Raw genomic sequence first — 21,431 nt, 5'->3', positions numbered from 1 at the left:
CTCTCTCTCTCTCTCTCTCTCCCTCCCTCCCTCCCTCCCTCCTCCTCTCCCTCTCTGTCTCTGTTTCTGTCTCTCTGTCTCTGTCTCTTTCTCTCTTGAGTGTGTGTGTGTGTATCTCACGCACACACGCATGCTAGATGTCTGGTTGTGACTCTCTGTATTTGTACCCATCTGCCGCTGCATTAGGAAGTTTTTCTGATGATGCCTAAATGAGGCACTGATCTATGGATATAGCGGAATATCATTAGGAATCACCATCATTGTTTGTTTGTTTACACCAGTAGTATTTGAATTTACCCTAGATTTCTGTGCTATCTAGTCTTGGTCACACAAGTGGTGTCAGGTATAGGTTCCATCTTATGGAATGTACCTTAAATCAAATCAGACATTGGTTGCCTACTCCTGTGTAGGCATAATGTTTTTGTACACTGTACAAAATTTACCCTTGTGTTATTCAAATGCTGATATCTCTGCCCTCATATCTTATTTTAATCCAGACACAGCACTGTAATGCTTATACCAAGAATCTCCTGAAGAGTCAGGACTGAGTTTCTGTCTCACCTATTATTTAGAGACCTCATAGGCTCTTCTGCATATATTTTAGGAAGTTTCCACTGACTAGGTTTCCATCCAACCTCTGTAATGCACATCAGTTCTAGCTGTCTCTCCCAGCATTCACTCCACATTCTCACCTAATCCTCACATTCTATTACCCCCTTACCTTCAGTCCCCCCATAAAATCGATTTGATTTTCCCATCCCAGGAAGATACATGTACCCCCAACCCCAGACCTTTCCTCTGTAACTGACCTCACTAGTTCTATGGATTGTAGCTTCATTATCATTTACTTAAGAGCTAATGTCCACATATAAGTGAAATCATATTACATTCATCTTTCTAGGTCTAAGTTACCTCACTCAAGATGCCTTTTTTCAGGTTCCATCCATTTGCCTGCAAATTTCATGATGTCCTTTGTTGAGTGGCTAGTACTCCATTGTATAAATGTACTACATTTTCTTTATCCATTCTTCTGTTGTGGGACATCTAGGGTTTTTTTCAGTTTCTGAATATTACAAATAAAGCTGCAGTGAACATGGCTGAACAAGTGTCCTTGTGGTAGGATGGAGCATCTTTTGGATATATGTCAATATGCCCAAGAGTAGTATATTTGGATCTTGAGGTAGATCCATACCCAACCTTCTTGAATAACTGCTATATTGATTTTAATAGTGACTGTACAAATTTGCAATCCCACCAGCAATGGATGAGTGTTCCCCTTGCTCTACATCGTCACCAGCATGAACTCTCATTTGTTTGATTCATCTTAGCTAGTCTAACAGTTGTAAGATACAATCTCAAAGTAGAGTTTTTTTCATGAACCATTCACTTTATTGTTTTGTAGTAAGACACAGAGCTTTGACCATGCAGACTTCCTCAGGAGCTGCTACAGACAGACAGCTGTTAGCAGGTTACAGGTGACCATGGAAACCAAACAAGGGAGGCTACACATGACGCCTTCATTTTCTCATACATGAAATCTGGTGTCTGTTCTCACCAGCCAGCCAGGGTGCTCTCCCCCACTCCTCCACCCCCGCCCCCCGTCTGTGCTCTCCCAATGATCACATCCTAAGGCTTTATAGTGTACTCCCTTGGCCCAGGAATCCCTGCTCATTCACTTCCTGCCATGATGGAGATCGCACTCAGTCTATGAATGCTAGGCAAGCACACTATCACCCAGCTATGCCTCCCAGCCCCCTGGCTAGTCTGCATCAGTAACATTATAGTTAAGATACTAATAGTCAGTTCAAGGGACCAACTTAAACAGGACATAATTACTCCCATGTACCAACTTCAAGACAGAATAGTCCTGCCCAGACCCCCTCAACCTCACTGTTCTGTCTCCTCCTCCTCCTGCTACTCCTCCTCCTCCCCCTGCGCCTCCTCTTCCTGCTATTCCTCTTCCTGCTATTCCTCCTCCTGCTACTCCTCCTCCTCCTCCTCCTCCTCCTCCTCCTCCTCCTCCTCCTCTTCCTCCTCCTCCTCCTCCTCCTGCTCCTTCTTCTCCTTCTTCTCCTTCTCCTCCCGATTACCACCACAACTGTTCAGGGTGTATCCACTGTACCTACTTCACACCAAGGCTCAGGGGTTAGTCAGTTCCACTTCTTTGACTGTGACTCAACCATGCAGGAATTTCCCATTCTGTTCTTAATGATGTTTAAAAAAAAAAAGAACAAAAACATTCAGGAACTTAATATACAACAGTCAAGTAACAGTGAGGTTGTTGCAAATGCTTTTCAATGTCAGAAAAGCTTACTTCGAAATTAAAACTAAAAAGTACTGTAAACGTGTACCAGTAACAGCTACTGAGAACAAGACAAAGACAGTTGCATGGCACTCACACACGAGAATCCTGCCTATCGATTTAGTAGGATACTGTACCAAGAACTGCAGTTTTATCTCCCAAAGTTGGTAGATCCATGCTGGCTTCTGGAAGCTTCAATGTCAGGCCCACTGGACGGACGAAGATGAGCTCAGGGCATGCTTAGCAGACAAATATCACAAGACTTACATAGGTGCCACTTGAGGGAAGGAGGAATCAAATGTGAGTCTCTGCAGTCAAATAAATAGAATCCTCCAGTAGGAAAAATTATTACCACATGACATTCTGCTTTGCATTAGGCAATAGCTAAGATTTTAATCTGTGGAACTCATCTCTGAGAAACAAAAATATGACATGACTTAATATAAAATATACACATTTCTCAGTATGAAGACCCACAGAACAAGAAGGCAATTGACAACCAAATGGATTTCTTTAAAAAAAGAAAAAAATCCTTTTTGTCCTTGAAAATCAATGCTCAAAAACAAGCCTGTCCACAAGCAGGAGCCTGAGAGGACTGCAGACTGGAAGGCCTCAGGGCCTGCTCCACACTGTCCTTGCCACAGTTCTCTTCTAACGACACTGAGTTTCTGGGTCCACTGGAGGTGAGTGCCAGCCTCCCAGCATCGCCCTTCCTTTGCCAAAGATGACTACAGGTCACTCGCTGTCAAACTTGACGGAATTGACCCGGACAGAGATGGAGCCTCCGCGGTAGCTGCCTCGCTTCTTCTTGGTTTTTTCATGCCGGAAGGACTTGCCTTTGGTGAACTTCAGAACCTGATTGGCTCGCTCACCCCAGTCTCCAGCTGCACCTCGCTTGGCATCAAAGGAATTGTCTGCTACTCGAGAGTCCACCACAATCTCCTCCTCCCGGACCCTTCGGAAAGGGGAAGATGCCCTTTTTTCTCCCTTCTTCCTTTTTGGAAATGTACTGGGAATCTGGAGCTTAACTTTCTTAGGCTGAGGTGTTGTTGCTTCATTTGCTGTCTCATTCTGCTTCCGTTTCTTGCCTAAACCTGGCTTGGTCCCGGCTGTCTTTTTCTTCTCTTTTGTTTCTTCTCCCTCCTCCTCCTTACTTTCCTTGCCTGCTTTTCCTTTCTGAGAAGCTGGAGTGACATTGGCCTTGCTTGCCTGTGATTTAGGAGTAACCATGCACTTGGGCTTCTTTTTCTCTTCACTGGAATCTTCAGAGGAGGTGCTGCTCCTCTTGGCTGCTGTTTTCTTCACAGGGGCTGGTTTGGGACCGGCTCCACCTATTGCCTTCTTCTTAGCTGGGGGCTTAGATGTCTCCTCCGCCTCTTCACTGCTGGAACTATCTGAGCCCGAGCTGCTGTCCCCGCCAGCCTGAGGAGTCTGTTTGGTGGGGGCTGCTTTAGCCGTCACCTTGGCCTTGGGGGTTGTCACACTTTTCTTGGCGGCCTCTACCTCGCTGGAGCTGCTCTCCTCGCTGGAGCTGCTGTCGGCCTTCCTGGTCTGAGGTTTCTGGCCACTGCCTGCAGGTTGCTTAGGAGTTGCCACTGCCTTTGCTGCAGATGGCTTGGGAATGACAGCTGGCTTGCTTAAGGGACTCTTGGTGGTACTGACTGGCTTGGCAGGAGCTTCATCCTCAGAACTGTCAGAATCTGAGCTGTCTGAAGAGCTCTCTGCTTTCTTCGTCGCCGGCGCTGGTTTGGCAGGTGTCTTGGAGACGACCACCTTAGCTGGAGGTTTTTGCTCTTCCTCAGAACTTGAATCAGATTCATCACTGCTGTCTCCACTGCTGCTTGCAGGCCGCTTCTGCGCAGCAGCTTTCTTTGGAGTCTGGGCTCCTGAGGACTTCTTTGGTAAAGGAACAGAAGGCGGTGGAACTGAACTGTAAAGACCTGCTTTTTTCTTCATGGGTTTTTTCTGTTCCTCTTCCTCATCACTGGAAGAATCATCACTGCTAGAACTCTTTTGGGTAGGGGTGGCAGCTACTTTCACTGGCACCTTGACCACGACTTGCTTTTTCGGTGCAGTCTTCTTAGGAAGTGCGGCTGCCTTCTTTTCCTCCGCGTCATCGCTGCTGCTGCTGCTGTCACTGCTGCCGCTGCTGCTGCTGCCGCTGCTGCTGCCGCTGCTGGTGGCGGCGGCGGCGGTGGCGGTGGCGGTGGCGGCGACTGCTTTGCCATTGGCTACTTTAGGCCGTGCTTTCGCTGGTATACCTGGTTTGGCTGGGGCTTTAGTCTGAGCTTTAGCTGCCACAGCTGCCTTTGGCTTCTGGGTCTGCAGTGCTTCATCCTCTGAGCTTGAGTCAGACTCGGATGCAGAGCTCTCTGCCTTCTTCGGGGGAGGTCTGACTGCCTTGGCTTGGGGCTTAACTGCTTTCTGCAGGACAGGCTTTTTCTTTGTGTCCGTTTCCTCCTCTTCATCACTGGATTCTTCACTACTGCCGCTCTCTGGCGCTTTGGCTGCTGCCTTCCCAGCACGCTGAGGCACACTAGCTCGCTTGGCAGGTGCGGCAGCCTTCTGTGTGGGAGGTCCTTGGGCTTTGTCCTCTTCCTCACTGTCGTCCTCACTGCTGTCACTGGATGAAGTCTCTCTCTTAGCCTTCTTGGTCACTGGTCCATTTGACTGTAATTTCACCTTTGGGGCTTTGGTGGACTTGAGCCAGAAGCTATAGATGTCCAAGAGGGAAGAGGCATTGGGGTCTTGCTGTGTAACGCCGGTCGCTTTTGCAAATTTACTGGCCACCTCCGAGAGTTGGCTATCTCGCAGAAAGCCGAGCACAAGGGGATAAAGGTCGCTAGGAACCGCGCGGCGCAGGCCGGTATCCGCCATCCTCCTGGATAAAGCGAAAGCCTGTATCCTCCAGTCTCTGGGTAAATCACGTCACTACGGTTGCGCAGGCGGCTCGACTTAAGAACTCCAAAGCACAACCAGGGTAGAGGGCGGGCCCAGTGTCGTCATCACGTCACGCTGCGTGCAGCGGAACAGTGGCCTCAAAGTAGTTTTGATTTGCATTTCACTGATAGCTAAAGATGTCGTACATTTCTTTAAGTGTTTCTCAGACATTTGAGATTCCTCTGCTGAGAATTTTCAGTTTAGATCTGTGCCCCATTTTAGTTGGATTATTTGGTTTTCCGATATCTAGTTTGAGTTCTTTTTATATTTTAGATGTGAGCACTCTGTCAGATGTAGAATTGGTGACAATCTTTTCCCATTCTGTAGGCTGCCGATTTGTCCTATTGACAGTGTCTTTTGCCTTACAGAAGCTTTTCAGTTTCATGAGGTCCCATTTATTAATTGTTGATCTTAGAGCCTGTGCTATTGGTGTTCTGTTCAGAAAGCTGTCTCCTGTGCCAGAGAGTTCTTGTGGTTTGTGTCCATGTAAATTATCTAATATTTATGCTAATGGACACAGAGTGGCATAAATGGAGATAAAAAAATCTGCTAGCTCTGTGAGATAATTTTATTTTCTTAACTATACACAAAATGTCGGTTTACAAACCAGATTCTCCAACTAAACTGCTAGCTCTATAGCGATCTTTATCTGTATCTACCTTTCTCGTGAGCTCTGCCAAACCCAAGAAGGTTTCCTTGCTCTCTTTCTGCCAGCTGCTTCCCTGTTTTTCCTGTAAGTCCAAAAAGAATCCTTATCCTTCTATGAAGCCTCTTCCAAGCTAAAAGAGCGAGAACTCTCAAAGGTCCAATTGCCATAAAAGAAGTTTCTAGCTCCTCCCCTACACCCTTGCAAGACTGAACCACATCACTGTCATGGTAGGGGTGAGGGGGCTCTCTAAACCAAGTTCAGTAGGGGCTGAACAATTTCACCTTTAGAGCAAAGAGCATAAGACCTCTCCCAAGCAATTTGCCTTAAAATAGGCAGGAACTTTGTATTATTCCATTATTGGGTATTTTTGCACCAATGTTCATGAGGGAAAATGGTCTGGATTTCTTTTTCTTTGTTGAGTCTTTGTGTGGTTTAGGTATGAGAGTGACTGTGACTTCATAAATTGAATTGGGAAATGTTCTTTCTGTTCTCCAATTTCAAGAGATGAGACACCCTCTTCTGGTCTCTTCGGAGGCAGGCACATGGTGTACATACATGCAGGCAAAATACCCATACATATAAAATAAAAATAAATGTTTTACTACTAATAATGAAAGCTATATAAGGCAAGTCATATGGCATAGAAACTAGGTAGAATGATGATTGCAAGAGCTGTGACTTGAAAGGTAAGAAAACACTGAGAAGATGCTACAAACTTTTAGTTATTAAATGACTCACATTATTAATGCTATAGATTTGCTGAGCAGTGGTGGTGTTCACCTTTAATTCCAGCACTTGGGAAGCAGAGGCAGCTAGATCTCTGTGAGTTTGAGACCAGCCTGGCCTACAGAGTGAGATGTAGGACAGCCATGGTTATAGAGAGAAACCTTTTTCTTGAAAAACAACAACAACAACAAATAAACGTAAAGGTAGTAACAGTTAATGATGATGATGGTGATAATGGTGATGATGCTATGTACTTAAAAGCTTGTGTGGGGATTTTAAACAATTTCAGAATACATGTGCAAAGAAAGATGACAGAATACCAGACATACCTTTAATCCCAGTAGAGGAAAGTGGATTTCTGTGGGTTCATGGCCAGCCTGGTTTATATAGCAAGTTCCAGAAGAGCTAGAACTCCATAGAGAGACCATGTTTCAATGCTCCCCTCAAAAAGGTAATAATCCACTAATTTGATTGTGTCAATAATTGCATATTGTATATCGAGCAATCACATTGCATTCCTGAAATATGTATAATTTAGTTATTATTATACTCAATAAACCTGGAAAAATAATTAAAATGTAACAGACTAAACACACACACACACACACACACACACATTTATAGATGCCTGTAAATGTACAATAAACTTACAGAACCTCAAACAGATTGGAACAGAAAAGAAAATCCCTTGCCACAATAATCATCAAAACAATAAATTACAGAAAGACTATTAAAAGCTGCAGACCTATCAGAATTACACCTGATTTCTCAACACTGACTCTAAAAACCAGAAGGGTCTTGCAAGTGTCTTACAGTCTTCTCAGAAATCACAGATGCCAGCCCAGACTACTATACCTGGCAAAACTTTCAATAACTGTCGACAGAGAAAACAAGCTATTCCATGACAAAACCAAATTTAAACAATATCTTTCCACTACTTCAGCCCAACAGAGGATACTAGAAGGAAAACTCCAACCCAAGCAGGTTAAGTATATAATGAAAACACAGGAAATAATTTCACCTACTATCACCACCACCATCAAAATGACAGGAATTAACAACTCTCCAGTAAAAAGACATAGGCTAACAGAATGGATGAGAAAACAGGATCCATCATTCTGCTGCATACAAGAATCATACCTCAGCAACAAGATGAACATTACCTCAGAGTAAAGGGCTGGAAAAAGATTTTCCAAGCAAATAGACCCAAGAAGCAAGCTGGTATAGCCATTCTAATATCCAGTAAAATAGACTTTTAACCAAAAGTAATCAAAACAGATGGGAAAGGACACTCCCTACTCATCAAAGGAAAAATCAGCCAAGATGAAGTCTCAATTCTGAATATCTATGCTCCAAATGCAAGGGCACCCACATTTGTAAAAGAAATTTTTCTAAAGCTCAAAACACACATTGACCCCCACACAATAATAGTGGGAGACATCAACATCCCACTCTCACCCATGGAAAGGTCATTAAAACATAAATTAAAGAAAGACAATGAAACTCATGAACCACATGGATTTAACAGAAATCTTCAGAACCTTCCATCCAAAAACAAAACAATATATCTTCTCAGCAGCTCACGGAACCTTCTCCAAAATTGACTATATACTCAGACACAAAGCAAGCCTCAAAAGATACAAGAAGATTGAAATAACCCCATTCATCTTATCAGACCACCATGGGTTAAAGCTGGACTTCATCAACAACAGAAGCAACAGAAAGCCTACAACTCTGGTGAAAACTGAACAACTCTCTACTCAATGATAACTTTGTCAGTGAAGAAATAAAAATTTTCTATAATTCAAAGAAAATGAAGACACAACATACACAAACAAACTTATGGAACACAATGAAAGCAGTGGTAAGAGGAAAGTTCATAGCATTAAGTGCCTTTATAAAGAAATTAGAGAGACCTCATACTGGAAACTTTTTATTGGTTATTTTATTTATTTATATTTCAAATCTTGTCCCATATTCCCGGTTTCCCCTCTGCAAATCCCCTATCCCATTCCCCCTCCCCTGCCTCTGTGAAGGTGCTCACCCACCCACCTACCCACTCCTGCCTCACCAACCTAGCATCCCCCTACGCTGGAGCATGAGCCTTCACAGGACCAAGGGCCTCGCCTCCCATTGATACCAGGTAAGACCATCCTCTGCTACATATGCAGCTGGAGCCATGGATCCCTCCATGTGTACTCTTTGGTTGGTGGTTTAGTCCCTGGGAGATCCGGATAATCCAGTTAGCTGCTATTGTTCTTTTTATGAGGTTGCAATCCACTTCAGCCCCTTCAGACCTTCCCCTAGCTCTTTCATTGGGGTCCCCGGGCTCAGTCCAATGGTTGGCTGCAAGCACTTGCATCTGTATTGGTCAGGCTCTGGCAGATCCTCTCAGGGGACAGCTATACCATGCTTCTGTTAGTAAGCACTTCTTGGCATCAGCAATACTGTCTCGTTTTGGTATCTGCAGGTGGGATGGACTCCTAAGTGGGGCAGTCTCTGGACAGCCTTTCCTTCAGTCTCTGCTCCACACTTTGCCCCTGTATTTCCTTTAGACAGGAACAATTCTGGGTTAAATTTTTGAGATGGGTGGGTGGCTCCATCACTCAACTTGGTCTGTGCCTATCCACTAGCAACTTAACAGCACACCTGAAACCTCTAGAACCAAAAGAAGCAAACATAGCCAAGAGAAGTAGATGGCAAGAAATTATCAAACTCAGGGCTGAAATCAATAAAATAGAAACAAAAACATACAAAGAATTAATGACAATTAATATAAACAATGTAAATACATTTTCCTGATGTAATTGTCCTTTCGGAGGTTTACTGTCCTGGTCTGCTAAGCTAGGCCTAGTCCTGGAAGCTTCTAGCCTCCGTGCTATCTAATCTAGGCCTAGAATATTTTCAGCCTCTAAGACTTACTGCTGAATAAGCTCACCCTTTCTAGTTTTTTCTTAATTCAGAAGGCTGGCCAACTCAGCTGTTCTGACTCAAACTCCTCTCCAAGCTGACTGATTGAACCTAACTTCTCTGTTGGCCTCTCCTGAATTCTACTGCTTGGCCTCAAATTAACTCTGGCAATATGTTCTAATCTTCTGGCTCCTACTCACTTTCTGACTAATTCTGTTTTACCTGTGTTCAGTTTGTTTTCTCTTTAACCGGTCTCTGTAAAACTGCCCGCTTCTTTCTCTGTACAACCCCTTAAGTGATTTCCCTTCCTCTCTCTTCTTGTGAGTGTTGGCCATATCCTATTCTGTCAAATCTTTCTCTGATTCATCAATTTGTCTGCCAATCAGTTAGACACCACTTTCAAACATGAATACTTCCTTCTACAAACTTTAACTTGACAATTTGGGAATGAAAGGTTTGTACAATTTTTTTACAGATGGTGAAAGAGCAATTCTCAACTTCATATGGAAAAACACAAAACCCAGGATAGCTAAAACAATCTGGGACAATAAAAGAACTTCTTGAGGAATCACCATCCCTGACCTCAAGTTGTACTACAGAGCAATAGTGATAAAATACACATGGTAAATAGTGATTAAAATGCACAAAAGTATACAGGTTGATCAATGGAATAGAAGGCCTAAAAATAAACCCGCACACATATAGACGCTTGATTTTTGGCAAAGAAGCCAAAATCATACAATGAAAAAAAGAAAGCATCTTCAACAAATGGCGCTGATCTCACTGGATGTCTACATGTAGAAGAACAAAAAGATTCCTATTTATCACCCTGCACAAAACTCAAGTCCAAGTGGATCAAACACCTCAAAATAAAACTGGATGGATACACTGAATCTAATAGAAGATGAAGTGGGAAAGTGCCTCAAATTCATTGGTATAGGAGACAATTTCCTGAACAGAACACCAATAGCTCAGGCTCTAAGATCAACAATTGATAATTAAGACCTAATGAAATTGAAAAGCTTCTATAAGGCAAAAAACACTGTCAATACGACAAAATAGCAGCTTACAGATTGGAAAAAGATTTTCACTAACCCTACACCTGACAGAGGACTAACATCCAAAACTCAATAAGTTAGACTCCAGAGAACCAAATAACCCAATTTAAAATGGGGTACAGAGCTAAACAGAAAATTCTCAACCCAGGAATCTTGAATGGCCGAGAAGCACATAAAGAAATGTCCAACATCCTTAGTCACCAGGGAAATGCAAATCAAAACAACCCTCAGATTCCACCTCACACCAGTCAGAATGGCTAAGATCAAAATATCAATCTGCATCTCATGCTGATGAGAATGTGGAGAATGAGGAACGCTCCTCCATTGCTGTTGGGAGTGCAAACTTGTACAACAACCACTCTGGAAATCAATTTGGTGGTTTCTCAGAAAATTGGATATCACTCTACCTCAAGACCCAGTTATGACCCTCCTGGGCATATACTCAAAAGATGCTCCACCATCCCACAAGAACACTTGCAGCTTTATTCATAACAGACAGAACCTGGAAATAACATAGATGTCCCTCAACTGAAGAATGGATGAAGAATATGTGGCACATCTACAGAATGGACTACTAACTATACAGCTATGAAAAACAAAGATATCATGGATTTTGCAGGCAAATGGGTAGAACTGGAAAATATCATCCTGAGTGAGATAAAACAGACCCAGAAGACAGACATAGTATGTACTCACTGATAAATGGATATTAGTCATAAAGGATAACCATGGTATAATCCACAGACCCAAAGAAGCTAAGTAACAAAGAGGCTGGGGAGGAGGGTAGGCTCCTGAATCTCACTGAGATTGGGAAATAGAATATATATATGATGTATATGTATATTTCTTCCCATCTACAGATGAGAGGGGACTAGACTGCAGTAGAGATGGGCAAGGGAATGGGAACGGGGGGATCAGGTTGGTGAAGAACAGACAGAGAGGATACTAGGGAAGATTACTAGATTGAGGTGGTGGTGTCTCTGGGACAAGCTAGAACATTAGGACAATGGAAACTGCCAGGAATCTATGAGGGTGACTCTGGCTACAACTCCTAGCAATGATGGATATGGAGCCTAAACTGGCCATCTCCTGTAACCAGGCTAAGATTTCGAATGAATGGGACACCAACCCAACCACAAAACCTTAGACCTACAATTTGTCTTGCCTATAAGATGTACAGGGATAAAAGATGGAGCAAATTTTGAAGGAAAAACCAACCAATGACTGGCCCTGCTTGAGAGCCAGGCTGTGAAAGAGAGCCTACCCTTGACACTATTAGTGATATTCTGCTACACTTGCAGACAGGAGCTTAGCATAATGATGATTAGAGAGACTTCTTCCATCAACTGATAGAAACAGATACACAGACAGACATTAGGCAAAGCTTGGGTAATACTCCAGAAGGAGGAGAGGAAGGATTGTAGGAGCCAAAGAGGTCAAGGGTACCACAAGAAAACCTGCAGAATCAACCTACCTGAGTCCATAGGGGTTCACAGAGAACTGAACCACCAACCAGAGAGCATGCATGGGACTGATCTAGGCCCTGTGCACATATGTCACAGTTATACAGCTGGGTCTTCATGTATGACTCTTCTAACAGCAGGAACAGGGGCTATCTCTGATTCTGTTGTCCTCTGCTTTTGGATCACTTTCCCCTAACTGAGCTACCTTGTCTACACTCAATAGAAGAAGGTGCACCTTGTCTTACTGCACTTGAAATGAGAAGACAGGTTGATATCCATGGGAGGCCTCCCCTTTTCTGTAAAGCAAAGGAGGGGAATTGAGGGGAGGGAAAGAATAGAAGGAGAGGGTGGTGGGAAAATTGTGGTCAGGGTATGGATTTAAATTAAGTAGTTTAAAAAATTCTAGGAGACTATCCTGATCCCCTTAGGGTAAACAAAGATTTATATAATAGGTAATAAAATATTTGAATCAAAGCAAAGTTTTTATTTGATATCTATCAGAGATATATTAATTATGAAAATAGCTGCACATAAACATTCTCATGTCTCAGTTACTTACCTATGGTTAACTTCCATCCCAGAATAAAAATATAAAGCTTTCTCTCAGACCTGGAATGTTTTTACCATTACCTATTAATTATACAGCAAATAGTACCTTTTATTTAAATTAAGACCTTACATACAAGTTACTGATTTTGCAATATACAGGGTGTGAGGTATAGCTCAATAGTAAAGCACTCACCTAGTGTGCTCATGGCCTTGCTTTGATTTGTAGCATCTCAAAAAAAAGTAATTAAATATATAATGATACATTGGTAAAGTTATCTCAAAGTTCTTTATATTTGTTATGCAAATTAAGTATCTAGCATTGAGAAACAAAATTGTAAAAGTTTATACAAATTTGGACCATCATAGAACATGTCAAAGAAGTAATTTTTGCATTCAGACAGTGTGATGTTTCTTTCTAACAGTAACAATAGAATGCAAAGAAATGTGGAGAAAATTATTAAGTCCAAGAGCCTCTTCAAAATTCTGAACAAAGATGTCAGCTATTGTATTAGAAAACAGGCTGACGACAAAACCAGCTCTGTTATCTACTACATTAAAATTTAATTCTAGTTTTTGCCCTTTTTCCCCCCAGAAAAATTAGATTCCTCATTCGAATCTGAAGTGTCCTTTTCAAAAAATGTTTAAACTATAGGTTTCATATAAGGGTAAAATGATTACATATTATAGACTTGGTTGGATCCATTGTTTTCTGTATAAACAAGGGAAGGGTGTTTAACACAGAATAAACAATTCAAAGAAGAATCAAGTCACAGCCATTTGATCTAGAGCACTGGAATGAGTAGTTAAATGGCTTTCACCACGGGATAAAGGAGGCAATCAATTTTTTTTTCTTTTTAGATTTATTTTATGTGTATGAGTTTCTTTTTTTTTTTTTTACCTGCATGCATGTAGTACCCAGAGTTGCCAGAAGAGGACGACAGATTCTAGGCAATTATAGACGCTTGCACAGGCGTATTGGAAAATGAACCCAAATCCTCTAAAAACCAATCATACTTAACCACTAAACCATCGCTCCAGCCCCAGCAATTGAATTTAAGTGCAAAACGAGCTACCACATCAGGAAGTTTGCTTAACTGAGTCTACTTGGTGGAATGTTAATCTCATTCCAAAATTTCCACATGTAAATTATTGGTCAGCTTTCTATCATTGTGACAAAATATTTGACGTAATCAACTAAGAATTATTTAGCTCGGGTTTTCTGTAGTTTCAGTCCATAGTTAGTTGTCTCCATTGCCTTTGTGCCTGCAGTGAGACAGGACATAGAAAAGGGAAGATGTGGTGGCCAGGAAAAAAGGAAAAACAGAAAAAGGCTGGGGCACTCTTTCTCCCTCTAGCACCTACAAACTACAATGGTTTGGCATTACCATAATATAAGGAGTCCAGAACTTTAAAGTTGTGAAAAATCCCAGTACAATGAAAAAAGCCACACACTCTGTGAGGGTTAATTTTATGTCAATTTGTATAGGCTATAAGGTACAAGATGCTTGGTTAAATATTCTTCTGAAGAGCCCATGAGAATGTTTTGGAATGAGATTGTTGCTCTTTGTAGTTAATTTTCCATTGCTAAAAAGAAAATATCACAAACTTATTAAATTATGAAAGAAAGGAAGCTTATTGTGGTTCCAGAGGTTAGAAATCTGTCTGTGGTGGGAGTCTTCTTGCTGACTGAGTCTTGAGATAATGTACGACATAAAACAGCAAGAGACTGGGACATTAAAACTATGTGTAAACTGTAACATCCTTCATAATAAGGAAGGCATCATGGAAGGAGTTGAAAGCCTGGATGTAGCAAACATTCACAAGAAGGGGCAAATCCTCTTGCCTGTGTACCTTAGAGCTGAGACATCACCCTTCTCTTGTCCTGCAACTGGAACATCATAGTTTGAAAGCCTGCTGACTTCCAAACTGAAGCTACATGATTATCATTCCCATTCTTGGACCTTTGTACTTGGGATAGAACCACATACTCTTTTGGTTCTCCGGCTTGATAACTGTATCTTTTCAAATGTATCGGTCTCTGTATTCAAGTGAATCAATTCCTTATAAGTATATAACTGTATTTGTGGATATATGTATGTGAATGTATACACATATCCTAACAGTTCTATTTTTTCCCCTGTAAAAACTTGATTAATCCAGATTTTGCTAGTAAAAATCTTCTCTGTAGTCCAAGCCTTACTGGAGTTAGACATACAAATGCACTAGGAGCAAGTGGGTCCCAGGCTGGCAAATGTCAAGTAAAAACAGAAGAGTTAATTAATAGTAATGGAAAGTGATTCATTGTAACAAACAGATCCAGGGGCAGATGTCTTCTATTGGCTGCTTCTCTTGATAATCCTACTACAATATCTAGAATCAGAACAGTATACTTACCTTGTATTCCAACCCATAGCTTTCTACTGACACACAGCCTTTTTTGTCCACAGCAGTTACTATGTATAAATTAATGCCATCGTATGAGTGTTTTGCAGTGCCCAAATAAAACTAAATCTCTGAGGTTATAACAGTAAGATGTCATGGCCTTTGAAAGGGCTCTATTTTCACAAAATAAGATTAGAATTCTGAAGGAAAAAGTGCAAAAAGCTTTAAGAGGGCCCTTTCACCCTTTCCACTATGGCAAGAAAGAACTGTCTTCAAAGAAGAGAGAACCCCCCACCAGGTATAAAATATGCTGGCACACTAAATTTAAATGTCTCAATCTCAAACAAGTAAGCAATTTATGTTGCTTACAAATTATCCTGCCAAAGTATTTTGTCATAGTAGCTAGCATGGAATCATATACTTGAACCTTGTCACCAAGGCACTATCTTGCTTTATCAAACATTGCCACTAGAGGACAGCATGTGCCTAGATTATTGTAGAAGTTTTAAATCTGTTTTGAGATTTTATAGCCTTGGGTTCTGTAAAAACTGAAATAAATATCCTGTTTTATTACCAAAACATCTTTTCTTTGACACTCTATCCTTCTACTTAGATTCATAATTTCCATATTAATGTATATAAAATCAATGTAGACTTGAAGACAGAAATGAAAGTCTTCCTAACTTTATCCACAGCAAAATAAAGAAACGGAGCTCTCAATGGCCACGTACTAACTTGCCCTGTGGATTTTAAAGCCTCAAATTGCGAGTGACATCAGCAAGATGACCAAAGTAATTACCAGTAGAAATTACCAGTTGATGTTAAGAACAATCAAAGAGCCAGGTGAGCATGGTGGTACTTGCCTTTAATCCTAGTACTCACTCGGGAGGCATATGGATCAATGTGCGTTTGAGGCCAACCTGGTCTACAAAATAAATTCCAGGGCAGCCAGGTCCATAGAGTGAAACCATTTCTCAAACATACAAACAAAGAAACAAACAAAAATCAAGGAAAGTAATTCAAATACATTTGCTTCCCAGATGAAAGAACCTTCCAAATTCTCAAAGCATGAATAGTTATTTGGCATCAAGTTATTTCAAAAGACAGACTCTGTTAAGAGTCTGTAAGGCTGAAATACACTGCCTATTTAGTAGACATATACATCACAACTAGAGCGGGGTGGGGGGAGCCAAATTTTTATCCAGTGAACAGTTTTATCAGGAATGAACAGAGAGGCTCTGCATCCCTCTCATAGCAACACACAGCTATTACTCACTGTATATGCTTTGTTTTGTTTTGTTTTGTTTTGTTTTGTTTTGTTTTGTTTTGTTTTGTTTTGTTTTGTTTGAGACAAGATTTCTCTGGCTGTCTTGGGATTCTCTCTGTAGACTAGGCTGGTCTCAAACTTGGAGATCCACCTGCCTTTGCCTCCCAAATTCTGGGATTAAAGGCATGAGCCACCACCGCCCTGCTGTATATACTTTTAAACACAGTCCTATTAAACATGTGAATAGCACTTCCTACAACATGTAAGTCATGAGTAGCTCAATATATATCGTGCTGTTCCTCCACTACCCTATATTTCCTCATGGGTGTACAACAAATATGAATGTAGACTATCAGTGGTCTTTATAAGTCTGTCTTCATGTTTCATTGAGCTGAAAAACTATTTGAACCTACAGTCCCCCAAATGATGTTTTATTATGATTCGCATTACCAACCACCTGAAAGAAATGGGAGAATCCCATGGCTGAACCTGAACCCCTAAGCTAAAATTTCCCACTCATTAAAAGTTGACAGTGCCAACTAGAAAGATGACTTGTCTGTTGAAAGTACTGATTTCTCTTGCAGAGGTCTCAGATTCCACTTCTAGCACCTGCATGGTGACACGACCATCGATAATTCCAGTTCCAGGGGATCCAACACCCTATTCAAACCTCTGCAGTCACTACTCGGGCAGGTAGTGCATATACAAACAGGTAAAATACTCATAAAACATTAAATAAATAAATAAATAAATAAATAAATAAATAAATAAATAAATCTAAAATATTGTGTAGAGTTGGCAGTTAAGAAAGCAATCTCAGGAGAGGGGAGGGAGGGACCTGGGTGGGAAAGGGAACATGGAGGGGAAGAGGGGAACATGATCAGGTGGGGGAAACAGGAGTGAAGCCCTGCGGGCCAGCAGGAAGAATGGAAACAGGCAATCTCAGGAGGTAGGAGGTGGGGGGGGGACCCTCTAGAATGTACCAGAGAGCTGGGAAGTGAGAGACAGTCAAGACTCAAAGCCAGGGACCTTAGATGAAATGCTCTACAGTGGGGAGAGGGAACTTGTAGAGCCCACTTCCAGCAGAAAGACAGGGCATCAAATGGAGAGATGGGGTTTCCATCCCACAGTCAAAAACTCTGACCCAGAATTGTTCCTGTCAAAGAATGCAGGGATAGAAGCAGATAGAAGTGAGCCTCAGGAAAAGGAGGTTCAGAGACAGGCCCAAAGTGGGATCCAGCTCAGGAGAGGCTCCAAGCCCTGACACTATTACTGAGGCTAAGGTGTGCTTACAGACAGGAGCCTAGCATGGCTGCCCACTGAGAGATCCAACAAGCAGCTGAGTCAGATGCAGATATTTGCATCCAGTCAATGGACAGAAGCTGCTGACCCCTGTGGTTGAATTAGGGAAAAGCTGGAAGAAGCTGAGGAGCAGGGTGACCCAGTAGGAAGACCAACAGTCACAGTTAACCTGGACCACCGAGATCTCTCAGACACTGGGCCACCAACCACGCAGCATACACCAGCTGATGTGAGGACCACAACACATATACAGCAGTGGACTGCCGGGTCTGGACTCAGTGAGAGAAGATGCACCTAATCCTCAAGAAACTAGAGGCCCCAGGGAGTGGGGAGGTCTTGTGGAGTGGGGGTGGGGAGGATGGGGACATCCTCTTGGAAACAGGGGGAGGAGGTATGAGATGTGCAGCCCGGATAGGCCAATGGGGAGGAGTCAGAGAGTGGATCAGGAGAAGAACAAAATGTGGACTGTAAAAAAAAATTAAATAAAAATAAATCCAAATTTTAAAAAATCTGTCTGCAGAAACAAAAAAAATAAAAGATTATATGTATAAAATGGCTAGTCTTTGAATTCTACATAATCTCTACATAGGAAATTTTACGAGTTCTTTTACAAAAAGCACAAGTCATGTGTTGCAGTGGGCAGGGTGCTGTGTAAATGTATCTAGGTACACCTTCCTATGTGAGTCTTCTTGCAAAGAGAGTCGGGGGATCTAGAAAGGAGATACAATTGTCCTAGCTTCCCACCATTTATAAAACAGTAACATAACTCAAACATAACCTATTAAAAGTGCATGTATGCCTCATTTGTATGTGGAAGCTGAAAAAGTGGCATCATCCAAATACAAAGACTGCAGTGCGGAGAGGCCAATGGGGAGAATCGTCCAGACACAATAGGCGGAATAGTTTCTAGTGTCCCACTGTACAATAGGGTAACTATTATTAGCAATATATTTTATATTACAAAGTAGCTGGAAGAGAGTTTTTGACATTTTTCACACACAACACACACACACACACACAAAGTAGTTGAGATGAGTGGTGGAAAGTTGGCTTAGCAGGAAGAAACACTTATGATGAACAGGAGTCTAGTTCAATGGTGAAATACTTGACTAGCATATGTGAGGCCCTGAGTTCCAGCCCCAATATTGGGGAGGGGGATGATAGGTCTTCTAACTATAGTAATGAACATATCCAAAACAACAAAATAAAAGTCCATGTTTTCTGGTACTTCATTTTAACTAACAGCAATATTATGGAATGTTCACCATTCTGCATTATTATTGAAGATATACAGGTTCTCTTCCTGAAACATTGGATTCCCATGAGAGTAAACAGTGGCTTGGGTTTATCCTGCAAGCATGGACAAAGGAGAAAAGGCATATCTTCCTGGAGGCGGAAATAAAGGGCTCACAGGATGACCATTACTGACAATTGCTTGATTAAAAAACAATGGTTCTAACTGAACTATGGAAGAGAACTTGATCTTCCAGATGTGATTCTCACTATGCCCTGTATTAATTTTCTATTTGTTTATTTATGTATTTTTTTAAACATAGGGATATTCTGTCTGCATATACACCTACATGCCAGAAGAAGGAATCAGATCTCATTACAGATGGTTGTGAGCCACCATGTTGTTGCTGGGAATTATACTCAGGACCTGTGGAAGAGAAGTCAGTGCTCTTAACCCATGAGCCATCTCTCCAGCACTGTACTGTGTTTAAAAGGATGTACTTTACCTCTGGCTGGCCTGAAACTTTCACTGTAGACCAGGTTGGTTCATAAAGATCTTCCTGCCTCTGATGTCCAAGTACTGAGATTAAAATAATTACTCTCATTTTGAGTCATTTTGTTTCATTTACTCTCATTTTGTTTCATATTGTTTTGTTTTAGCCAGTGTCTTACTATTGATCACAGATCTTATTGCAGAAGTTTGTATTTATCTTAGGCTTTCATTGAGCTCTGTATGTAGTCCAGGCTGGCCCTTACTCATTATCCTATTAACTTTGGCTTCTTAAGTGCTGGAATTACAACATAGCTAAAGAGCCCTCTTTTTTTAACTTACAGAGTAAGATTTTTAGCATCCTGATGAATATAGTAAGTGTAAAGAAGAACTACTATCCTCTGTAAGTAATAAAATCTCTTAAGAAACTATTTGTTTCTAAATACAAGGAAATGAAAAATGTCACTGTTGGCTGGGCAGTGGTGGCGCACGCCTTTAATCCCAGCACTTGGGAGGCAGAGGCAGGCGGATTTCTGAGTTCGAGGCCAGCCTGGTCTACAGAGTGAGTTCCAGGACAGCCCGGGCTATACAGAGAAACCCTGTCTCAAAAAACAAAAAACAAAAAAAACAAAAAAAAAAAAGGAAAAAAAAAAAGAAAAATGTCACTGTTATGAATTTGGAAAAGAATGTTGGGAAGGAGAGAGTGCTTGTAGAGAATGCTTGTATTAGCATTGCTATCTTCAAGGTCAGAGAGCTTTGGGTTTCTGAAATAGGAATCTCAGGCGGGGGGGGGGGGGGGGGGGGGGGGGCGGGGAGGGGAGGGGCAGAATGGCAGTACTGTTAGCCTTTGCAGTGAGAAATCACTCCACACAAAGACTCAGAAAGGACAATCCTAATAGTAGTAGCTTATATCTGGCTCTGGGTAACACTAAAAGAGGAGCCAACGATGAACAGAAAATTTTACAAACTTAAATACACCTTAGGCCTCTGCACTCTCCATATGCTGGCATCCTTAAATCTCTTTCAGATCTGGGTCTCAAGATGTGAACAATTTAAACAGAGACAGAATACTCAGCTGTGCCTATTAAGCAGATGAAAGATTTACAAAGCAAAAATATCAGAAATCAATCTGTGTGTGTGTGTGTGTATGTGTGTGTTTTCTTTTTATTTATTCTTTTCTCATACAATACATCCTGACTGCAGCCTCTCCTCCCTCCACTCCTCCCAGCTCCCCACCACCACCTCCCCTCTCCCTAGATCCACTGCTCCTCTGTTTCCCTTCAGAGAAGGGCAGGCCTCCCAGAGATATCAACCAGACAGAGCAGAACAAGAAACTTTAAGAACAGCGGTGGGTGTTGTTCTTTCCCAGAGATATCAACCAGACAGAGCAGAACAAGAAACTTTAAGAACAGCAGTGGGTGTTGTTCTTTCCCTACACTTGTTACGCAGGTTCATCTTGCCCACAGGGCAGAATTATGCTTTTCCTGATAAGAGCAGTGGGAACTTAATGGCAGAACATGACTTGATGAGAGTTGAGACGTTGCCCCGCCCCTTTTAGCTGACTGGCTGAAAGTAAGTCAGAGTCCTCTCCTTTTGTTATGGGAATGAAGTGTAATTGGAGGACAATCTTGGTGAATGATCACTAGCAGAAAACTTCCTCTGCAAACCTGAGCTTCCATTGTAGTACAACCTTTTTTTTTTACAGTTTTTTAACAAGCCTGGCTAAATTCTGTTATATGTAACTTACTATTTTCTAAGCAAGTTTCCTGGTAAATCTTTTTTTGTTTGTTTTGTTTTGTTTTTTTGAGACAGGGTTCCTCTGTATAGCCCTGGCTGTCCTGGAACTCACTCTGTAGACCAGGCTAGCCTGGAACTCTCGAACTCAGAAATCCACCTGCCTCTGCCTCCCAAGTGCTGGGATTAAAGGCTTGCGCCACCACTGCCCAGCTTTCCTGGTAAATCTTTTATATTGTCAGTTTTACTGCTTCAAGTTTCTCCTGAATTAATACAGCCCTCTGAAAGAAAACAGGACCAGGGCTTAAAGTACTAGCACTAGGCACATTCATCAGTTTGCAGATAGAGGGTCTACTTGCCTTGCATGTTCTGGAGTGTTCCTTCTTGTATAATCAGAGCATCAGGGTTTCTTGACTGTCACTATGG

General features: G+C 41.8%; 1 protein-coding gene across 1 annotated transcript; it reads right to left on the bottom strand.

Moving 5' to 3' along the window:
- Positions 1 to 2,049: 2,049 nt before the first annotated feature.
- On the bottom strand, positions 2,050 to 5,219 carry LOC114634722 (nucleolar and coiled-body phosphoprotein 1-like). The gene has a single exon (XM_028783345.1). It carries the CDS (start codon positions 5,177 to 5,179, stop codon positions 3,038 to 3,040), a length of 2,142 nt encoding a protein of 713 aa, XP_028639178.1. The 5' UTR covers positions 5,180 to 5,219; the 3' UTR covers positions 2,050 to 3,037.
- Positions 5,220 to 21,431: the final 16,212 nt, after the last annotated feature.

Source organism: Grammomys surdaster, unplaced genomic scaffold (genome assembly GCF_004785775.1).
Source record: "Grammomys surdaster isolate TR1022 unplaced genomic scaffold, NIH_TR_1.0 1065, whole genome shotgun sequence".
Classification (NCBI taxonomy): domain Eukaryota; kingdom Metazoa; phylum Chordata; class Mammalia; order Rodentia; family Muridae; genus Grammomys; species Grammomys surdaster.
This window is presented reverse-complemented; position numbering and strand designations above follow the sequence as displayed.